Raw genomic sequence first — 24127 nt, 5'->3', positions numbered from 1 at the left:
AAGATGGGAAGAACAACAAGAGACAGAACACAGGAACAAATACCAAGTTCTGCACAATCAGGAAGTAATGATCCTTGCTTTCTCATTATGAACACATCAGCCTGGGTGACAGGGTTTTAACTTTGAACCAGTGCCTCACAACATAGTTTCAGAAGTTCTCCGATTCTGATATTTTGAGCTGCAGTTCAGAACATTTCTGAGAGCTGGAGCATCAGAAAAGTGATAATAACCCTAATGTAGACTTCAGAGCATATATTTGGGTTTCTGAAGTCACTGCAGTGGATTTCTACGTCACACTTCCACCTGTCCTCCAAATTCATCTCCACAAAAATTCAAATTCAAGTCGTGCTGCATTCACTGAACTGACGGAGCAGGAAGTCGAAGCTCTTCTTCTCTTGTTTTTGGCTTTACTATCAACAGCAAAAAACATCCATAAGCAGGTCACTCAAAGAAGCCGCAAATAATCCTTTTCTTGTCATTTGTTTGTTTTATACATTTACACAGAAATCAACCACATATTTGCCTGTTTTGAAAGTGGTAAATTCTGACAGGCGACATGTCTTTGAATGCAGCACCACACCAGGACCTGTATTTGCAAAAATAAACGTGTAACATCAGTAAAATTTCTCTCAGTTTGGTGTGTGGTAGTCTGAGCTCTGATTGCTTTGGTGGTATTAGCTCTATGACCATCTACTGTGGGCTCTCTCATACAGTAAGAACGCTATTCAACGGTTACTAAAAGGGACGGAGAGTCCAAGGAGGAGGTGAAGTGGAGCCCTTCATGCCCTAAATATAAAGAGGTCTAAGTTCATGGTGGAAATAGGTGCTGTTGTACCGTCTCTTTTTAGCATTTTCATCAAAGCACGTCAAATAAGTTAAGATCTCAGGAAATTCGACCAACTCGAACATCTTAGGCTTCATTTTCTGACAAATTTCCAAATAATAAGGACACAAAAATAAATCTCCAGCCTTAAAAGGGAATGAGTGAATTCATCCAAACAGGAAAGATTTTGTTTGCTCAATAACCAAAATGGAAATGCTTCATCTTTGTATATTTAACATTTAAAGCAGGGATGTCAAACTCCGGTCCTGGAGGGCCGCTGTCCTGCAGGTTTAAGATGTTTCCCTGCTTCAACGCACCTGATTCAGATTAAATGGATCTCCTCGAAAGATTCATTCTGCACACACCATCTAACGAGGCATCGATCTGAATCAGGTGTGCTGGAGCAGAGAAATATCTAAAACCTGCAGGACAACGGCCCTCGAGGTCCAGAGTTGGACATCCCTGATTTAAAGGCTCCGTATTATCTGTGTTTGAGCTGGATAGTCTTTTCTGTCTAGTAAAGCTGCAAAAACAGATGACTCGCTTGTGTGTGTCTTCTGTTTAGTTATAATTCCCGTTTTGTTCCACAGGGCCTTTATGTATGTATGAATGCGTTTCCTGTATGTCTGGTGGGAGATTAAGGCGAAACAGAAGGTGGCGCTTCTCTGACAAATTAGGAATTACCTTGAGAAAAATGTGCCCCTGTCTCGTATTACTTAAATTCTCAACAGGAATGCTGTTCCTCGCACAGAGGCTGGGTGCTTAGCAACAAACCGCCGAGTAGATTTAAAAAAAAAAAAAAAAAAAAGTATTTCACTGTCATTGTTTGACGCTATGAATAAGTAACTGAATTTCTAACACGGAGAAGAGGCACACACAGGTACGCAGACGGAGACCGACTCGGTTTTAACAGGAGTTACGTGCGATTCTACAAGCTGTAATGTAACAGGATGAATTCAGCTCAATGAAAGCTGACCGAAACTTTCTCTCTTGCAGGTTGAAAGGCGAGTGCAGTTGCTTTGGGGACAAAAAAACGATGAAGGATCTACTTTGTCCACACCCACACAGCTCTGTGAAGAGGCCTAATCAGGCAACAGAAGTGAGAAAAAGCCCCGTGTGGGAGGGCTGTGCATGTGCTGGTGCTTTGAAAACCTCTGACATTATTCAGGAGTCAAATGTTACAGCTTTCAAGCCTTTAGCTTCATTTTCATTGTCAATATTTCAGTGTAATATTGTAAAACTTTGATTTTGACAAGAATATATGTGGGTTTCTGGGTAGTTTTGACCACTATCGACATGCAGTTGTGTGATTATACTGGCATCTTAACAGATATAAGAACAATATTCATTTTATTTAGTATCTTAGGATATGTGAACTGCAAAGTTGCCAAAACCGATAACATGACGCTTGATGTCAGGAACTCTCAGTGTGGAGTGGTCATAAGGTGCTTCCTTGGGAAACGTTGGCTCTGAAAGGCTGCTCTGCGACTGCTCTGACCAAACAAATCCTGGTGACAAACATTAGCCATTAGTGTAAGGTTCATACATGTAGTTAGGTTTCAGGCAGATGTTTAGCTGCTGTTCACAAAAGCATTTCATATAGATGAAGAAGCAAGTCAAATAATGACAGGTATGTTGAGAAATATCAGTTCTTCTTGAATTTGATGGCAGAAAACGTTGCAATAGGACCATGTTTCCCACGGTGTCGCATCCCCTCTTCTTTTAACAGTCTGTAAACATCTGGAACTGAGAAGAACAGCTGTTGGACCTTTGGGAGAGGAATGCTGCCCCGTTATCATGTGATAAAGGACTCTAGCTGCTCAATAGTTCTTCTTTGGTCTTCTTTGCCCTATTTTCTCTGTTCTACTTTGAAGCCGAGCTGTTGTAATAGATGCAGTATGTGAAGATTGCAGACATCCAAATACTGATGTTCTGCCGTGTCACTCGCACACAGAGATGTCTCCAGATTCGCTGAATCTTTTGATGACATCGTGTGGTGCAGGTGATGGAATATGTAGATGGAAAACACTAACATACAGCACGTTTGATATCTTTGGCTCGTGCTGCGTTCACATTCAAGTTAAACCTCAGTTTGGAGTTTGTTTGAATCTGTCATGGACCACAGTTCAAATGACAGTCTCCACCTGCTCAAATGATCCAAACTCATGGAGCAATCAGTTTATTTCAATCAAACTGCACCTCTCAAGTGTAAACACACCTTTAGGAACAAGCTGTGAGGACCTAAGGTGAAAACAAGTCAGAGTAAAATCAATGACAGTTTAAACCAGTGCAAATTGTCCCAATGAAACGTGTTTTCTTAACATTTACCCTTGATAGTCCTCAACAAAGAAAGTGTCTACATATCAAAGAGCTTTAAGTTCTAAATGCTTTCTCCAATTTAAATGTGAATGTCCTGAAATCGAGGCTGACTCTGCAAAGATGGTTAATCAATTTCAGGTTACAACAGTCAGTCAGAGCTGACTTTATTTCCTTTCAGGGTACTCAGGAGGTGACAGCTCTCTGTGGTGGTGACACTAACCTCTTAAGGTTGACCATGGCCCAGGGGATCCCAGTGGGGGTGTTAAAGGCAGGAAGGAGCTTCTCAGCCAGCTGCACTGCTTTCATTTTGAACACCTGGACAGAGAGAGAGAAGCGGGAGGAAGAGTGATGGATGGTTAACTTCAGGACTGATTTATTTTCTACCATGTTAACTTGGAATATTCTGCAGTCCATCAACTTTCTCTGCTTAATATTTACCTCAAAACCCAGACAAGTACAAGCATAAAAACGCCCGCCGGCAACCAAAAAAATGAAGGACGAAAGCAAATGGAACAGAGTGAGACTTCAGGACACAGACGACAGCTAAACGATGGCCACAAAGTGCCAGCTGAGGAGATTTATCGAGGAAACTTGCACCCTAATATATGTAAAACCACCCTTTGAACTGTACGGCAGCGAAATGAGAAATACAGAAATGCTGGAGGTCAGACGACATCGACTGAGCACAGCAAGAGTTGGATTTCTATTATCACGACTGGCGTCTAATTCAAAAAGACTAATGCAGAGAAATGGACATGTGTTCATTTTGAGATTACATGACCTCTTCCACTCGTCTGACAGATGAAGGCTCGGAAAAATCTGCTGCAGCCTTTGTTCTTCTCTCAGCACGCCAATCAAAGAGATAAAAGCAACCTGAGGTCTGAACTAAATGGATACAAACACAAGCTCAAAGCTAAAAATATGGATGTGAATCTTGTCAGCTGACGATACAATAAACTTTGGTCTTTACAAGGTTTACAGACTGTCTGAAACAGACTCGGGCTGCCATACGATAAAGAGAGGGACAGATTTGACAATGAGTCTTCACGGTGTTCGTTTTACCACAGGAGACAAATGGATTCTCTTTCATTTATCAACAGCCAGTATTTCATGGCCACAGAACAGTCGATATTACCACTAAGTGATTTGAGACAGCTCATTCTGTCCACGCTGTGGTTTCTCATCGAGAAAATACTGCGTCTGAAAAACATGAACAATTCTCCGACCCCATACAGGCCACGAAATTAGATGTCATACTCGAGCTCCAACTGAAACATGACTTGGAGCCCTTTCGCAGCTTGTGGAGGTCTCCATTTCAGGAAAGCTGGACCAGTGTTGACTCTCATCATGCTGCCTCTTTCTACTGTCTTCAGATAATGCTGGTGAGCTCAGAGGGAAGAAAGAATCTAACAGGAGGGACAATGACATCCTCATCCACACGGACAGACTAAACAAAGAACAGAAAAAGCTACCATTACAACACACAGGGAGAAAGAAGTGGTGTTACAGTTTTATTTACCACATCCTGGTCTGTAACCCAAGAAAACTAGACCAATTAGAGCCATCAGAGCTTGATATTAACAGGCCGGCGAAAACAAACGTCCACCTTTTTCTGTATTGAAAACAGTTGTTGGTGTCCAGTGGCCCTCCATGATGTCTTATACTGTATTTACCAATCAGTCCAATCAGACTCAGCCCTTGAACACATTAAAACAAAATAGCAAGAGTTATAATGGATTTTGGTCCCAAATGTAATGTCTTCCAACCTCACAGGCAAAGCAGAAACAAAGTGACCCTGAAAAAGCAGCACAGGATGACTATGGAGTGAACAGACAAAGGAGGTTCTGGACATTTACATGTGGAGATTAAGTGATAGAATAAAACAGAATGAGGAAAAACAGCATGATCGAACCACAATCCAACGAAAACAAGTGACGCAACCGGCAAAAATAGCAGCATTTCAGTAAGAGAACTGCTCAAACTCCAACATGTATTAGAGCACAGTTGTGAGGAGAAAAAACATAGCTGGTTATAATAAAACAGACAGCAGTCAGGCAGAGGAGCTCCACAGAGAAAAGCACTTCCACACTGTGCAGACGGAGGCTGATGCATCAACACGATGTGTCAGGGCTGAGCAGTTTTATAGAGACAGCAGATCTATGGAAAATTCCTGCTGTCTCAAAATGTAGGAGGGAGCAATAACACATGCCGGTGTTTGCAGAATACTTAAGCAGCCAGTGGGACATTGAACAGAGGACTTGGAGGTCAAACTGTGGAGTTAAACTTGAAACAAATGCAGAAACAGCACAATTTGGGGCGGGGGAAAGAACAATAGTGCCAAACAGATGCAGAGATAAGCCTGCATATGAGCAGGATATGATCTGCATTAAGGAGAAAGCAGGAAACTTACTCAGAAGGCTGAAGGAGTCTGTGGGAGATCACACACTCGTATGATTTCTGAGGGTAGGTGAAAAAATTAATTCATCCTCACACCGAACCAAAATACCACAAACTAAAGCAAAAGGTTTGTTAAAGCTCAAAAACAGCCGTAGATTAAACACCCTGCGGAGTCATCGTTTCTCCTTCAGATGTTAAGATCAACTCAATGAGGGTTGAGTCCAAAGATGGCCGACTTGCCCCATCCCTGCTCAGAAGAAGAGCATATGGGCCTTCTTTATGGGAAACAGCAACCTTGATCCAAGCTTTTGATCGTGCAAAAAGGTAGAGCTGCTCATTTGTTTGGCTAAATGGTCGTAAATAAGAAGCATTGACATTTCTCCTCCACACTAAGGCTCCAGACCAACTTTTCCAAACAGTTGCACTGGTGCTGCAGCCCCTTACTAGTTTTCAGCTTGAGTGCGTGACTGATAAATCAGCTGGTTATAAATCCACAATCCAAGGATAACACTAAACGTCTCTTTTAATTTAAAGGAAACTTCCGCAGAGTGAAGCGGTGCTTTGACCAAAATAAATGAAGACAGCAGTTTGGCATTTCTGTGGGCATTTAATCAACAAAACATCAGCATTCATCAGTATACTGTCAGTGATGGAGCTCAGACGGAATAAATGATGGGTTCAGGTTTTTGGCTGATGCACACATTAGGTTGCTGCCGAGGGTCAGATTTGCTCAAACTGAAAAAAACTCAAATTAAAACAGTTAAATATAATCCATCAATGAACTGAATGCCACATCCTCTTTTACAACTTGATTAAAAGTAATAGATTCTATGAACATTGCTTGAATAAGTTCCACCTCTCATCCGAGCGGCTGCTGAAGGGGAACACAGCCAAGTTCCCCCGATGGACCTAATTGTGAAATATTGTCGCAGTGTCTCCAAAAATGTCACAGTCTGAGTTCTGCACCCCTGAGATCCCTTCCCCAGATAGTTGAGGTGGCACCAACAGACCTGTGGCTGTAAAACGTGCAAAGAGTGAGAAATTCTCTGTTATGCTGCATCAGATGTCACATTTAAACCTTTTTTTTATATCTAAACAAACAGATGGATCATAGCAGAGTTAGATGGGGCTCCCCAAAGCTCTCTCTCCTGCACATTATGACACGTTTAAGGTCATCACCAAGCAGAATAACTCAAACTAGACAGATGAAGCGCCTGTTCTGCTGCTGGGCCAGAAAATAAAACAAACAGCATTTAAAACGCACATGCATCTGAAAAACAGCGGCGTTATTAACACGCTTCGATTCACCGTGTTAGCAGAGCAAAGACTTGTTATGGCCACCTGGACGTAAACTCGTGTTCATCAGCATCATAAACCCCTCCGTCTATCTGCGACCTCCCTGCTGGCTGCACAGACGCCCCGAAGCTTTTATTGGCAGCGCTGCTGCCGGTGCCATCAAGCAAAGCAGGATCCAAACGACCCATCAGAAGAGACCGCCGGCCGCCTTCACAGATAAAACTCCATAGTTTACGATGGTCGTCTTCCTCCACGGGCGAAAAAACGTTCCCCTCAGGGAGTAACAGACAGAGACACGGGAAGGTAAACCCATAAAAACATGGATACAGACATCCTGCTTAATTAGCGTCTGCACATTTCTTCTTTTTGTTTGTGTGGCTTGTTAAACTTTTGTTACTTTTTAAGTGTTAATGAGGATTCTGCTGATTTATATTTCTCAAAATGAGACATCAAACCACAGACAGATGAGCAGTAAAAACTTTGGTGAACATAATAAAGAAAACATGGGGAGAACAAAAAGATTACTTCACAAAAATATTCAAAAATGGCTGGAGGGGAGAGATTTGGCATCAGTTCTGGGAGAGCCTGTCCCGTTAACCTCTGAAACGTATCGCAGCTGCACTGTCATCACAGCAGTTTGCATCCTTCTCCCCTTTGACTCGTCTCCCGATCACTGCAGCAGATCTAGGTGCATCTGTCCTGTTGACATCATATTTACTGTGGCAGGAAGACGAGATCAGGTTGTTGAGCGCTCCGAGATAAAAAAGAAACCTTTGGGGAGGACAAGCCCGGACAGATCGTTGTCTGTTATTTCCTACATTGCTTCTCTCATTCTCCCTCCAGGGCTGACAGCTTGAGTGTCTTACCTTTTTAAATGCATTACAGCGCTCTTTAAAATCGATCACTGAAGGATGTACTCGCTCACCGAACACGTATAGATTTGAGATGCACAGCTGGGAAAAATAAGTGAGGCCCGGCAATAAATTCAGTCCATTTTTGTGGGCTTGCAGGTTAAAATCTGCCAATTTCAGCTCGTCACACACTTACCAGTAAATTCATTTTGTTGATGCACTGCAGAAGGTCAAAGATGCAGTGCTTAGATGGAAGATTGGACACAGTTAAAATCATACATGTGAAAGCACTAAAAGTTTGGATAAAACTGAATCAAGTTGAGCTACAAATTCTTCAAACACATCTCAGACTCCGCTAATGAACCAGTTACCCACATGAGGAAATCATTTGGAAGCAAAGCAGACCAGGCGCGGACACGGGCAAGTCCAGATGTAAGCAAACACAAAGTGGCACAGGAACAAGGCCCTAAACCACATGCACATCTTCCCAGTCCAAAGAACACACCAAAACACCTCTGATAAAGCAGAGGCCACCGGGGTAGAATGAAGCAGGCATCAGTCAACCTTAAAATATATATTTAGACAAGCAACACAAAGAGATCCATCCAAACCTCTGACAGATGACGTAAATAGCGTCAAGTAGCCATGTAGCTGCAAGTAGCCACATAACAGCAGCTATGAGCTAACAGAGCTATAGCACACGTTCGTTCGTTCATTCATTCTTCTTAAAGTATTGGTGAAATAAAGACAGATAATGCCTTATTTAGAGGCTGCATCATCTCAGCCCCGTTCACTCCGTTATATGGATCTCCAGTTATCTAAATATCTTCCGAAGGACGCCGACTTTCACCAAACTGTTCTCGGTGAGTAGATGAACGCATTTCATGCCAGAAATAAGGTCCAGGTTTAAAAATACCGGAGTTCCCCTTTAATGACTTAATAAGAAACATTTTTCACCATGCAATATAATCTGCCCATCCTAACAAAGTGCTGCACACAAGCACGCTGTACTCGAGCTGACTCCCGGTCTCTGGTGCATGCAGTGGGCCACTGTTGACATGTAATGGAGCCTCCTAAAAGGATTAGAGGGTAGACTGTGAAATGTGCTGAATGCGCCTGCTTGGTAGGAAGGGCCCTGAGGGCCAGCAGGAGAGACAAGATTAAGTCCCCCGCTCTGTGTGTGTGTGTGTGTGTGTTTACTCTGTGTCATTTCCATACTTTGTCATGCCACTCCACCGTCAGCTGATCCATTTGCTAATATTGTTCAGCGTTCACTGGCTCAGCATCAAGGAGGGGGACAAAGATGAGCTGCCGTGAGTAGAAATTCAAAGGCCATCATCAAATTAGCTCGCCGAGCACTTCATTTGTTGCCGTCACGATGCGTGAAACCGAGTGCTGACAAATCTGACAGATATTTTAAATTGAGTATTAACAGAAATGGTGCACTAATGCCTTGAAAAGAAGAAGGCATGACTAATGAGTTATTCTGCCATGAGAATGGCTCGTTGTTCTGCTGCAGACGCGCTGTGCTTACGCTGTTATTTGGCGTTTGGTCCCCACATCATTCTCTCTTTAACTGTACCACATCTTTGCAGAACTAGAACATGTTTTTCTCATTAAAAATGCAGGACAGACATGACAGCTAAATAAGTCTCATCTGTGGGAAAAGAAAAGTAAGTTGTGCTTATCTTTGATGATCTATCATCATGTCTCCTCCTCGTTTCCACAGCATGGTCCATTGTTCTGCTTCCATCTCACTCTTTTTGTCATGTTCTCTTCCATTTTTGCACATATTTCTCTGACTTAATCTCACTTGTATCACTGCACTCTCTCTTTTCCTCTCTGCTTTCACGACCACCTTCATGTTGGTCCAGTCGAATGCAAAAAGCTGAAGCAGAGCAGGCTTTCTCTCCTGTTTGTTACACCATCTTGGCTTCATGGTGTCCTTGTTCCTCGCGTTCATGCCTGCCTGCTGGCACCGCGGCAGCAGCAGTTACCGAGCATGTCATCACAGCAATATTCCGCAACAGAGAAAATGATTCCCAGAGGAGACAAGACAGCTGCGACTAAAAAACAAGCGGGGTGGCCTCAATATGTGCTGCTCTCTGAACAGGAAGGATGTCAAAACGTTGAGCTTTGCTTTGCTTAATTTGAGGCTTTTATTATCAGCCAAGGGTATGTAGAACTAGTGTGCATCTATGTAATAAAACCGCCTGGTTTTCATCTCTAAAACACACATTACATATGCTGCTCCCTCTGCTTGGAATCAGGCATTTAAACACATAATGAGCACATAAGATACGCCTGGTTCTTAATGTTCAACCTGAGTGTTCCGCCACTGTTCGGTCTGTATATTTGGAGCTTTTAATGTTTGCTTTATATCATCTGTTGTACTATTACATAACAAGTGTGTGCAGCGCGTGTGTGTGTGTGTGTGTGTGTGTGTGTGTGTGTGTAGTTATTTCTTATGACCTGAATTCTAACATTTCTTCCACATTACTGAGCAGTTTTTATGATTTTATGACTGGTAGGATGTCCACAGACAGACACACTGGTAATTAAGGTAATTAAGGCCCATAAACAAATGTTCTTCACAGTCTGGAGTGGAAAGAATTTGCTGCAGAATGCAGAAAATCCCTGTGCAAACGGTGGAAGCCGTTACAGCAGCAGCAAGCTTAACAGTGACATAGTTACTCATACTTGTTCCAAGAGTGAACGCCATCATTTTGTGCTGTAACTACAACAGAAAGTCTGCTGTCCCACTCCACCTCTAGCACCAAACACCTCAGAGGATTGGGTACCGAAGCCCCAGAGAATCAGAACAACGTGAACGGTAGTAACCAGACCGAACGACATCGTGAATTTTGGTGCCACAAAACTGTTTATTTCAACTGTTTATTTCTGCGTGCACGCAGCAGGGAAACACGTCTTGTACAAGGTCAAGATGCCTAAAGCTAAGAGTTCAAACGTTTGGCTGCATTTCACAAGACAGGACTCGGAAACCTCTGCATGCAACAAACCCCCCTAATCCCTCAGCTACTGCGAAATGTCAAGCTATTCCTGCGTGAGACAGCATCTGTGCGACTCCAGAGTTCAGCTTTCGTCAGGCAGAAGTCACTTTTGACTGAAACATTACCAGCATAAAATGTCTTACACAGGCCTAATATTAAAGGTATCAGACAGCCGCAGAAAAAGGAGCAAAGCAGGCTAGAACATGAGTAACAACATGGTAAGTAAATGCAGAGCTGATGAGAGTTCAATCTGACCTTTGACCCTCTGGCAACCAGTTCCGTTTTCAACGTTTAGGCAAATGAAACCCAGTCAATACCCAACCCTAATCCGTCCATATTCCATGTTCACAGCAAGTCACACGACCCTTCTAACCGAGACTTTTTCTCTAAAGACCATCGTGGAATAACCACAAAGTTCAGTAAAGTGTGTGTTAAACCTGCACATGTAGTTCCATATAAACCGAGTCACAACTGTTCACGATTAGCAACATGTTTGGAACTGCTAAAAACATTCCTGGCAGCTCATCATCCATCCCACAAACTGAAGACATCTTCTGTGATATACAGCTCACCCAGGCCTTCCTGTCCTACTTCCTGGATGTGATCATGTGCGTAGTTAACCTACAACTGTGAAAAGGTAAGGAATTAGTCAGCTTGCAACAGCTGTTGCTCCCTCATTTACCATAAAAGCATCAAAGTGCTAATTTTGGTATAAAAACGGTACGGTGCGAGATCACAGAAAGTGGCATCTTCAGTAAAGTACAATTACACAGTTCAATAATGAACTTAAATCGGTATAAATGAGCAGCAGGTCTGGTTTGTTTTTATTTTGACTTCACTCACAAACCAGAGAGGAAAAGCTTCAAAAAGCATTTATTCTCCATCTATTCGGGCTGCTGAGCCATCGTACTCCCACCACATGTTTCTGCCTGCCTGCTGGGCAGGTGTTTGTGTGTGATGGCAGTCAGTGAGAGGGAGAAGGAAGCCCTGAATTTGTTTGACACGTTTGGTGTGCGACAAAGTGTCAGACGTGGTGCCGTCCTGTCGTAGGTGAAGCGAGAAGCCGGCGAGTTTGAGGCGTTCGACAAGAAGTGGCGAGAAGACGCAGCATCTGGAGGAGCGTGAACAGTGCAGACTGAAGAGAGAGGTTTCAAAAGATGGCAGCAGGGACAATGAAGTGCAGGAAACATTTGTTACCATTTATGTCTTTACTTTCCACCACTTCTTTTCCAGCTCCACCCTTCGCTGTATCATCCGCCTTCTTGCCATCCAGTCCTGCTTTCACACCAACGTTTCTTCTCTATCCGTGATCACCCTCTAAACCAACCCTTCCTTTTTCCTTCGTGTTACACTGCATCCCCAAAGCTAACTTTTCCCCAAGACCTCTCCTTTTCTAACTTTGAGGCCTTTGACGTCTCTCCCTGTTCCGCACTACTTTCATCAAACACCCTCTGTCTTTCTCTGGTTTTCCTGCCCTCGCCATCATTATTTCTTTCTCCAGGTTTCATCTGATGTTCACTCACTGTCCCCCTTCTCTCTCTTCAGCGCCTTCCTTCCTCTCTCCCTCCATCTGTTCATCCACAGGGTGGCCGTGCTGTGGTGTTTACGCCTGCAGAGTTTCAGTTCTTTCCTCTCATTATCCTACATTACAGGGCTTGGGTTGCTCTCCCTGACCTTGTCGCCTCTCACTGCTGTTTCTCGCTCAGATCATCCTTGCCACACTTCTTTTTTCTTCTCAGTTCTTGATCTCCGGCTCAGCATCTGCAGCTATTTCCTTGCCCCATATTTTCCATCACATCTACCTCATGTCCCCATTTCTCTTCACCTCTCTCTTCCTTGCTGGCTTTGGATTTTTTAAATAATTGGAAGTGTTTGCAACTACCCGCTTTCTCCAGCCAACAGAACAGTAAAGAGGAAGCTTCAGATGTTGATGCTGTATGTGTTACTGCTGCATGTACAGTGTGAATGCCTCCCTATAAGCTTACAGTCTAGCACGGCTTTTTAACAATGCTGCTTCTCTTCTGCTATAAAATATTTGTTTAAATATCAATCTTGTTCTCAGGTAAGAACTTAATCCAGCCACAGTCAATAGAGCGATTAAACACATCTATTTTAGAGAATAATTGTTTGGGAATGTGCCTGTTAATGAGAGTCCAAACATAAAGGTGCTCTCCAGGAGTTCAGTATTGCACATCCATAAACTGGAGGATCCATGAGAGACAGATTACACTGTAAAGGTTAGAAAATATATGAAATGTGGGCTTTGTGTGAGCAGAGATAACCCTGTGACGAGACTACACTCAGGAGCCACAACAGATGAAATACGGTCCAACTGAGAGGGGCGATGTGTGGTGAATGAATCTAAAGGATATCCTCCCAGCCTTACACTTTAAGACATGCTACCTTTTCTCCACTAAGGACAGTATATCAATCCTCTTGGAGACTTGTGCTCATAGGTGGAAAAAATTCCAATAAACAGTCTGATAAATAGCAAAATATATCTGCTTAGTTTCAACAGCTCTTCCATTATTCAATACTCTCTACCCACAGCGCAGCTGATCAAACTATAAACAGAACGTCACAGGATGTGTCCCTAACAGCAGAAGCTGGTGGGTTTACTCCTTTCAAAGCGACTGTAAACTCAGCGTGGGTGTTGCTGTCACTTTGAGGTTCACCTCCAGCTGTCATGTGCATCCCGAACTGTTGCTAAAAACTTTCCCAGCATCTTTTCCTGAGAACAAGCCATGAACTACCAATGGAAGAGCGGCTGAGCTGAGGGTAGCCTGGTTTCGATCAGAAGAATAAACTCCTCATTTTCAGAACCCATCAAAAAGACAGCGCTTAAGAAGCAGTAAGAAGCTGAAGGTCGGTGTTGTTTCACATTTATTTTCCATTAACTGAAATGGGTGCAACATCAGAGGCGCTGCCCACAGGAACACAGGGCGACAAATGACAAAAAGACGTGCAACTGCACCAGTATACGTATATGTTAGTATCTTGTACGTTGCATATAAAGCAAACGCTGGCATACTAAAGCCAGTAAAGCTATAATATGTCTACATGTTAAAAACAAAGGTTAAAAACACCCACAAAGGCAGAGTGCTAATGAGGTAGATGAGTTTGCAGTTTCATCAGTAACTGCACACACTGGAGGACTGAGTTAATCTTAAGCTGTGGTCTCGTAATGCAGCAAAGTCAGGCGCAAAGACTCACAAAGCATCAACAATTCCTCCAATCATAACCCTGCAACTACATCCAAAATATCTGTTTATCTGAGTTTAACAGTTTTTCAGAAAGGCCCGACTATAAAGCCACGGATAGTTTGTAGTTATCTACAAAGAAAAGAGAATTCATACGTCTCCATAACGAACCAACCATCATAAAAACCTACAATGTGCAGAGTTCAACACAGGAAACCTGAGGAAAAATAAACCTCCGAGATGAAGAGAGGAGAAAATATGTAGCAAGAGAGAACAGATGCAATGGAAGGAAAAAGGAGGAGGAGAAAGAGTGAGTTCAAAGTTGCACAAGACAAAAAACGGACTGTAGAGAGAGATAACCACCTCAAAAAGAAAAGCAAAGGGAAAACAAGGAGAAAAGCTTCAATACATGAGACTAATCACAAATGAGGGGGAAAAGGAAGCAAAGGACAAGATAAAAAAGGGAGGGAGGTGAAAGAAGACTCTTCCAAAACAGAAGAAATAGCAAAGGGATGAAGTGTAAACAGAGGAGAAACTGGTGAGGGCATTAGAGAAGGAGCCTGAAACAAAAGAAGGGTAGACTAAGAGAATAAAGCTGGAGACAGACAGAGGAGTAAACACAATCCATCACTGCTCCCTTGCTTCAGCCCCACACCACCTCCTCCACAGCGTTAATCTCCAGCTCTCCGTTTAGCCTCGATTTTCTCTTTTAGTTTTCTGTCCCCGTCCTTCTTAAGTCTCTTCTGCTCAGCCTTTTTTCCACATGAAGTAAATCTAATGTAAAGTGCCTCATCTACATCATTTTGGCTTGGTTTCAAAATGTGAACACAACCAACATGAATCTCTTCCCACATTTTCTCGTTGAGCAGACCCACGAAGATATTAGCAGCGAAGCCAAAGGTGAAATTTGCAGATGGTGGCTGACGGAGGTGGGAGTAGCCTGTGTGGGTGAGTCCTGGAAAATCTTCAAAGCTCTAAATGAGCCAGAAAGCCTCTCAAACACCGAGCCAAATTCAGTTCAGCCATTTGTTGCAGGTCAACCATCCGTCTCAAGGTGCAGGGCGTGTTTGTCATGTTATCTGACTCTCAGCTTCACCCTGTGCCTGTAAGGCTGCTGTAGTATCATCATCATCAACAGCAAGTGAAGTCTCACTCTATCTGAAGCTGCTTTGGTTTAAAGGCACAATGAAACGCCTAAAAGGCTGATGATTATTTTAATGGCACTCTGTCTTTAAATTCCCCTTCTCCTACGTGCGTTTTAGCAGTGTCTAACTTGGGTGGAAAGCTACGCTCTCCCGGGGAGTGCATCACAAAGGATGCTGAGGCAGGTTGCTACTACTGAGGATACACGTCTCTGCAGCAGGGGACTGATATAACAAGCTAGTTACGTGAGTAAGAGATGGTCAGAAAACAACAACAAGGTGCTAACTACGCTCGAGGCTATCTCTACACTTATTCAACTCACCAGAAAAAAACAGGACACATTCAAGCTAAGGCTGAGCAGACAACCTGAGACAAGGAGCTTTTGTGCAATCGGACTAAAACTTCACTTTATGGTTTCTGAGAGAACAGAGACTCGCTGTCGTGGAAAAACAGGAGGAGGGGGACTCTGCACATACAGATTGGTGTACAAATTACTCTAATTATCAATAATTGCAGAGAAATATCAAATCAAATAACAACTTGTTTTGTTTTGTTCATCATAAGCCAAGTCAGTCCATTTAAAGAGAGCAGAGAGATAGCATCAGCTTTCCTTCAGTGTGGCGCAAAAAAGCACATTTTAATCATGTGCCTGTTTGGTAAAGGAATCACACTTTCAGCATCATAAAAAGGCACAGTATATGTGCTCTCTCAATAACCTTTTTGACAGCCATTAAGGAATTCTTAAAGTTAACAGTCTGACCCAAATACAGCGATCGGATGACCGAACAGCTCCTCTTCCCGTTTACCTTCCATCAGTGCGTTCATCGCCTCAGTCTGCGGAGCGCTGCAGGACAAAGAGCAGCAACCTAAACCCTCCACATCACCCACCGCTACATGAGGTGAGAGAAGGACTGTTTCAGAAAAAAAAAATCATGCTTTGGTTGCTGTTTTTCTGCTGGACCAGGAAGGTTTTGGTTTGGTTAATGGCTGCGTTTACCACGGTTTCCATAACTGGTCCGAGGTTAAATCGCTGCTCTTCCAGCTGACTGAGGCGGTGTGTGTCCACAGCAGATTTACAGCCAGTTTCAGTGTGATACAATAAAAAAAACATGAGAAAAACATGCATTACCAAAAATGCGTACAAGTATCTAAGAGCTTTGCTAAATTAATTAAATGAATCGTTGTGTTTTTATTACCTTAGAATGAGCCATTTATATCTATTTGCACAGCGGGTTCTTCTTCACAGGAGAACCAATATATTACCTCAATTAAGGCATGCAGAAGAAGAGTAATCCTATCCGAACATAGAGTTAAAAGCTAAATTTAAAACTACTGAGTACTGTTTTGAGGGTGAGAAAGGAGAGAAAAGTAGGTCTGTGGGTGAGAACGCTTTAGGGAAAACACCTAATGCAAGAACAGAAAACTGAGAGAAAGAAGCAAAAACAGGGGAACTTAGAAAGGAAAAATTAACTTTGGTGCAGCTGTTTCCAGGAGTGAGCTGTTGATAAAGAATGAAGAAGTTCAGAGTGACACCGAAGCGGTCCGTTACTTCCTCAGCAAGTGATTTAGGCCACAGCTAAAGATGCAAAATGAGGTGGTCGCTATCTCTGCTCGCTGTCGGTTATGGTTCAAGTGTCTTTAATGGTGGGAAAGTGAGTTAACAATGCTGTGGAAACGTGGAAAAGTACATGTAACATAGCTGTGAACGACAAACTGAAAGAAAATAAATCCATCTTGTGGGTCCATGACATGAAAGGATGATATTTAGATGGATATCACACTTGGAGGCTGGATGGAGCACAGCATCCAGTTTCTTTCTGCATGTCAACATCAGCCAACAAGTCACACATTGCAGTGAATCTGGAATGGAGACAAAGTCTTTCATTGCTTTTCTCTGTCAGTCTCAGTCTGGGCTGAATGTGAAATACTCACCTGCGCTAACCAAAGATGAGGTGTCCTCTGAACCATGTACACGAGTTACTCGATGGTCAAAGCGATTCATTACTGAGCTACAAATGAAGACATTCATATCGTGACCCCACGACTGGACGGTGATGCTAACAGCTAAGCTATTTGTAGAGCAGCGGGCAACAGGAAGGGACTTTAAGAAGAGTTACAGAGCCCTTTTAGAGCCACTGCATTGGAAGTTCTCCAGACGCCGAACGTCAAAATGAACAGGAACACTGAAAAAGTCCTAAATATATTCAGTAAAGCTGACTGCACTGGTCTTTCTTTCCATTTCTTTATCTTTTATAGATCTCTCAGCATGTTTCTATTTTCTTAACCTCCAAAACAAAGTAACGCGGACATCTAAGTGGTACAAACACTACATCTAACCTTTCTCCTCCTGCTTCTTTACAGTTTGTGTCATTGTGGGGGATGGACAGTGCTTCTTTTTACTGCAGGTAAACGTATCTTCCCTCAGAGAAAAACCCAGAGCGAGCCATCTGTTCAGCCGCTGGTTATCTGCAGCCGGTAGGAGGATGAAGTGCCTTGCTCAAAGACGTTTCCAGTGAGACTGAACAATGAGTCTCACTTGCTTTTATCAGCTCTCAGCCATTCATCCTCCACGCTGTAACAATCACCTCCAACCACTTCCCACTGATCCTCACTGTCCCATCGCACAGATTCCACCATCCTCCCCTCCCATGCTCCGTATCCCTCCACCCACAGCTCCTGTTCTGACGGATGAATGACTGACTTTCATTTGGGTGGAGGAGGTGGAGTCGAGCGATGAAACGGGAGGGAGAAAATGCAGAGAAAGAGTGGCATTCTGCCTTTGAGGCACTTAAGCTTCTGCTGTGATTCAGAACGAATTAGCCAAATCTGCATTTATGGGTTTAGAAAACACAACCCACAACATCTGCGTCTGTCACACGGAGCGAAGTCTGCGGGGCGCTTCCAGTGATCGAGGCGTTATTAGTGGGAGAAGGTCGAAAACTTCTCTTTTCAGGCCATTAGATAAACAAACAACACATGACTGATAAGTTCTCTTCTTTGTTATATCACCTTGGAAGATAAACATGCAACATAATGACAAGACAAGACAGACATCAATTTATACGAGCGAAACAAACTCATTTCAAGTTCAAATGAGCTTCTGAAAGGTAGCAGCATTCATTTAAAGGGGTATTACACCTACAACAAACTGCTGCATAGTGACTAAATTCATAAGCTGTTCATCTCCTCCAAACATTTACAGTATTCTAACACAGCGTAGTACTATCTAAATAAAGATTAAACAGTCTTAGGAGCTGGATGAGAGAAAGTGAAACCTGCCGAATAAGTTGCTGCTGCTGGACCCCAAAAGGCCTAAATTAAATGATAACGGAGATTACAGTATGTGTAGAGCTTGTTCTGTGCACATATTTGATCGTACTTCCAACCATTACGGAGACTTAGCTGAACATGAACGCTGGAGTGGATGGAAAAGACAAAGAGAGACATGGTAATAAAAAAGTAAAGGGGGATAGATGGTTAGATTTAACTTTTACCAAGAAACAAAGTCTGCCTTCTGGCCACCGTGTGAGCAAAGGAGAAAACGAAAGAAAACGAAAGGAGGGAGGGTAGAAGAACATAAATCATACGGGGAAGAAGGGACAAGATGAGAGCCTGGAAGTTTTCAGTCCAATCATCTTTCTCACATCAGTGCAGGTAAAACAGCAAAACCCAGAAACCTTTTCTTTCTCTCCCTCACTTGAGCCCATTCCCCCCAATAGCTCGAGTTCAACAACCCTAAGACAAGTGAAAACCGTAACCGCGCAGACACACAAGAAGTAGGCACTTACTTCCTGTCCAGAGAGGTAGTACGCAGCCAAAAGTCCTCCAATGAAGCGAATGTTGACTTCAAACACAGACACCTCGGCATTCTGGAAAAACAAAGAGCACAAAACACACCGGAAATAAGTGAATTATTCAAACATCTTTTGAATTCAAGTCTTCCTAATGAGCTTCTTGTGAATTTAATTGCATATATGTGAACTAGAAAAGACTGAGCAGAAACATCTGTAATAGGATATCCAACCAAAGCCACCGTGTGTGAAGCGTTCAGCCAATAAGAAAAAGCCTTAAAGTGCAATACCAATGATGGCCATCAGGGGCTTACTCCACAGAAACCTCCAAAATTCTTACAGAGATAAGAGAAATCTATTAATTGCATCATTAAAAACGTTGTTCAGGTGAGATACTTAGAGCTAAATGAAATGTGTGTTTTATTAGCTTTGAATGAACCATTTGTATCTGTCAGCGCAGAGGGTCCTTAACAGGAGAACAGCAGATAAGGAACACAGAAGAGCAGCACCAATCAGAGGGTAAACAAAGAAGAAGAAAGCAAAGGAATCAGCGGTAAAAATTCCTGTTTTGGAGAAGAAGCTTGACAGATCATGCCTTTTACGAGCTGATAAAGAACAGAAAACATGAGGTGCAAGGGCAGAAAACAAGAATGGACGGTAGGTGAACTTTCTAATATGGAAATAACCAATAAAAATCAAAGGTCTTCAGAGATTTGCTTGTTTTCTCCTCATTAAACATATAGATAAAGATTAAATAGACTGTCAGACAGTAGAGGGACAGTATTTGAGATGGTTTTAATCTCAAACTCGTTTTCTTTATAAAGTATTAAGATTAGCTTGACCTGGATGGCTGAGACGTGTTTAATCAAACATAAAGACAATAAAATGAGTCCAAAAGTCATTGTAGCCTTATTACTTATAGCTGATCCTTCTTATTTGTGTGCCTTTGGTCTTTGTTAAAATATTAAACTGTAAAACAAGTGAAAACACAATAACTACCAAAGTGAAATGATCTTTAAGTCACCATCAGGTCAGTGGAACACAATGATCCTCCTTAACAGTTTACGAGCATTAAAGTGTCTTAAAGCACCAGACAGTTAAAGGACATTACAGTTAAGCCAGCATAGTTCTCCAGAACCTTCCTTCTTGCACAGAACAGTTTTAAATGAGGATTAACCGAAACAAAATATACTTTCCCCCCCATTTCACGTACACTGAATGAGCACCGACAGCCAGCCCTGCTGCTTTAAAACTGTTGAGATATCCATGTGAGACGTCTTCTCTGATCGGGGATGATACAAAAAGATTACTCAGCTGGAACACCTTGAATCCCGATACATTCAACCGGCTGGTGTTGTTCAAACTGTAATGTGACCTCTCTCGAAAGAAAGAAGCCAAAGTACAGAGTACAGTCTGAATTACATCAGTTTAAAGCAAATGCACTCAGGAGGGGATGAAGGGCCTTCATCTAGCCTTGCTTTAATTCATTCGACTGGCTCTCTCTGCCTCTTAGCATTTCAGATATTGCTGCCTCGCACAGCTACATGTTCCCAGCAGAATACTTTTCTTATCTCCAGTATTATGTCTGGTGGTGTGGCAGTGCGCTTCGTGTGCTTCCTTTGAACGCGAGCCCCCCATCTGACGATCTGTGAGCCGTTTGAAGCGGGTTTGATTCTGGCCTCAGGTTCGTCAAAGGTATCTGTTGAAAGAAAAGGGACAACTTGCCTCTGATTCTGCAGAAACTTCTACCTTTTCACTCGCTGTGAAAGAGTAGCGACACCACAGTTGACCTTCAGTTAAAATGCTTTTGCAGACTGTGAGAGTTGGACTTGCCTCACACCACCTCCTGTGTGTGCAATTGCTCCTTTTCCACTTTAAGGTTTGCAATTTTAACTAAACTTCCAATAACTCAACCCATAATAAGCCATAACCTATTACAGACAAAGAAAACAGTGGATGGCTGCATTCAACTTGATAAAAAAACCAAAAAAAACCAAGACATTTTGCTTTTAAAGGGCACGTGTGCAGCACATCGCGGGGAAATTAGGGATTTAAAAAACACAACAGGGTGCTAATAATGAGGAGGATGCTGTATTTGTGGTGCTGAACTCGATGAAGGAAGGAAACCTCTCATAAAAGCCCGGTTTATTAGGTAGAGCCCTTCTAACTAACTCCCAGGCTGGCTGTGAGTCCCTGTTGTCATTTACAGGTGTAGATGCAATAAAGCATCCCTGATTTAAAAATGAGGTGAACACAGACAGGGCAGTGGGGGGGGGGGGGGGGGGGGGGGGGGGGGGGGGGACTACAGCAATGACACATGAGTGCAGAAGAGAAAAATAAGCTTTGATTTAATAAATCACTTTGTTATGAGGCTACAAAACAGGACTGCATAGCCATTTCATTCTGTTCTTTTATTACAAGGTAGCTCATAAAGACCGCTTTCACTTCTTCTACTTTCTGTTTTCAACCTTTTGTTCATTCTCCACCAACATCCAGCAGGCACAAACCGAGACCTGTCTGGCCCTCTTATAAGCCGTCTTATAGGCTTCCTGCTGCACATAATCAGGGTTTATTTAGCTGGAACAAGGGACGGGGTCAGAAGAAATCTTTAATGTAGAGACAATGCTGCCGTGGACTCTTGTTCTCCTTGGCGTGTGAGCGCTTTGTGCACTTAAAGCTTAATCACTGCTGTCCGCATGTCTTTGAAAAAACACCAGCAAAAAGACGCGCATAAATCCGAAGCACCCCATCGTCGTCAGAAAAGCAGGAGAGACGAGCTTTAAATAAACAGAGAGAGAGAGAAAAGGGTTTGGACGAAGTGAACATCACTAATTAAACTGTGTCATGCAAAAGCAAAGCTTCTGTTTGTGTTTCCAGTTAACCCGAGCAGTTAATGTTCAGTAAAAGTAACAAGACTGAGGACTGAAAAAGGAAACCGGTCTGACATCTTAGAAACTTAGAAAATGAAGATGGAGAAGTGGTGAAAATAAGTAATGTGTGAGGAAAAGCATGTCGCCTGCAGCACAAACCACTGATTTGAAAGATTTGAACACACGTTTGCATCAGCTCAGTCACATAAAACCATCTACAGTGTTTCATATGACAAGTCGTCCCAGTGGAAGCACACAGGCAGGCGATAAAGACTGAGTAAAACCAAGCTCAAGATATGCACAGACTGAAATTTTCTTGTGTCATCTGGCATAGCTCAGCCTTTTCTCCCTGTTTCCCTTCCTTAAGAAGGGCTTCCTGACAGCCACCCTTCCATGGAGACCATTTCTGATGAGGCACACCACGCTGAGATATGCCAAGTTTTCAGCTCACAGCTCTTTGGGAATCACCTTGTTGGTGCAAAATTCTTACTTTATGCCTGTCAAACTGTGTTAACTTTGTTCAGTTTTCATAGATGCAACCAAACAAATATGAAATGATGCATCTTTGTGACAGGCTGCCAGTAACAAAGTGCCTAAAGACACAATTTAAAATGGCTCCTTTGATAGGTTCTCTGCTATGTGCAGAGTTCACTGGCTCATCCCCTGAGTGAGGTGCCTTTTCTATGTTTGAATGATTCATGGGTCAGTGTTAAGTGGCATAAAAAAAACACTAGAGCCTGGAGAGATACTGCCAAAGAACAATTTAAAACAAAAGAAAAATCTGGCTTCTTAGAATCAAAACATTAAATTAGCGCTGGCTCTTAACGTTAACTTAAAGGTCTATCATTGTATCTTTCTGATGAGGTATCTCATCAAAAAATAAGCTAACTTCTGCAACAACTTACCATCTCAGAGCCGAGCAAACTCACGGCCTATCGGCTGAGCCGATATGAGTGGAGGGGGAATGGCTGTGAGAGGAAGCTCATCGGGCCACGTTCTGTGCCTCCAAAAGACAAAAAAACTCTCTGAAAACACCAGAGCATCAAGTGCCACAACGCAGCAGCACAAATGTTTCCTGCACGTAACACTGCAACAGCACTTCTGAAGAAAGAACTCCAGCTTGAGCATATATGAAACAGGTTAATCAAACTGGACGGGAGTGCACTCGACAGCTAGAATTAATTTGTCTTTCCATCTCTGCGGCTGATCAAAATCTCTCTTTTACAAGGGTTATTAATGCGATAGTTAACAGAGTCTATTAACTTTGAGGTCTGGTGGTGGATGCTGATCTCCTGCCGACACATCCATCATGCAAAGGCAGGCTGCAGTGCGGGGGCCCAACCAGGACACCGTAGAGTCCGGCGATGACTCACTGCTTGGTTCAACCTGACATGGCAGCTATTTAATCATTCATTAGTGGCACAGCTGATGCTGGAGGATTAGTGGCAGCAGGTGGGTGGCTGAATGGAGAGGATGTGTTGGCAGGGTGTTAGATAAAATGTGCATAAATTTGTGAAGGCATATGAGAACCACTAAACTGTTTTTAGGAAATGAATATTTAAAACAAACATGTAAAAGAGTCTGCATTCAGAACACTTTTCTAAGTGAAGTAAGTCCTTAAAATTCAAGCTTTATTGGAAAACAAACTCAAATAAACAGGAACATTAATATCTCAACCTGTGCAAACTTTGGTTCATGCACAGCTCTCTTTAGGGCCCACCACAGGCTGAGGTCTGGACTCTGACTGGACCGTTGCAACACCTCAATTCTTTTCTTTTTCCCACATTGCTGTAGATCTGCTGCTGTGTTTGGGATCTTTGTCCTGTTGATGAGCCAGTTTCAGCCCAGCTTTAGCTGTGGGACAGATGGCCTCACATTTGACTCTAGAATACTTTGGTATCCAGAGGAGTTCATGGTGGACTCAATGACTGCAAGGTGCCCAGGTCCTGTGGCTGCAGAACCAGCCCAGATCATCAGCCCTCCACCACCGTGCTTGACAGCTGGTATGAGGTGTTTGTGCTGATATGCTGTGTTTGGTTTCCTCCAAACGTGCTGCTGTGCATTAGGACCAAACATTCCACTTTGCTCTGGTCTGTCCAAAGGACATTGTTCCAGAAGTCTTGTGCTTTGTTCAGATGCAGCTTTGCAAACCTAAGCTGTGCTGCCATGTTCTTTTTAGGGAGAAGAGGCTTTCTCCTGCAGCCCTTCCAAACAAGCCATCCTTGTTCAGTCTTTTTCTAACTGTGCTGTCATGAACTTTAACCTTTAACATGCTAACTGAGGCCTGGAGAGTCTGAGATGTAGCTCTGGGGTTATTTGCAGTCTCTCTGAGCATTGTCTGACCTTGGGGTGAACTTGGAGGGACGTCCACTTCCGGGAAGATTGACAGCAGTAAAAATGTTTTCCACTTGTGAATAATCTTTCTG

The 24127-nt window shown here is 43.0% G+C and overlaps 2 protein-coding genes across 5 annotated transcripts in view; one reads left to right on the top strand and one right to left on the bottom strand.

Annotated features, from left to right (window-relative positions):
* Positions 1-24127, top strand: part of gdap2 (ganglioside induced differentiation associated protein 2) — a 358630-nt gene that overhangs the window by 94751 nt on the left and 239752 nt on the right. The window lies entirely within an intron of this gene.
* man1a2 (mannosidase, alpha, class 1A, member 2) overlaps positions 1-24127 on the bottom strand; it is an 89093-nt gene that overhangs the window by 19474 nt on the left and 45492 nt on the right. For all 4 annotated transcript variants that reach the window (XM_072397425.1, XM_072397427.1, XM_072397426.1 and 1 more), the window contains exons 6-7: positions 18829-18909; positions 3363-3457 (exon numbers count right to left, since the gene is read on the bottom strand). In XM_072397425.1, coding sequence (XP_072253526.1) covers positions 3363-3457; positions 18829-18909 — 176 coding nt within the window. The remainder of the gene's footprint in view (positions 1-3362; positions 3458-18828; positions 18910-24127) is intronic.

The sequence above is a fragment of the Leuresthes tenuis genome, unplaced genomic scaffold (genome assembly GCF_036924035.1).
Source record: "Leuresthes tenuis unplaced genomic scaffold, fLeuTen1.0.hap1 SCAF_12, whole genome shotgun sequence".
NCBI lineage: Eukaryota > Metazoa > Chordata > Actinopteri > Atheriniformes > Atherinopsidae > Leuresthes > Leuresthes tenuis.
This window is presented reverse-complemented; position numbering and strand designations above follow the sequence as displayed.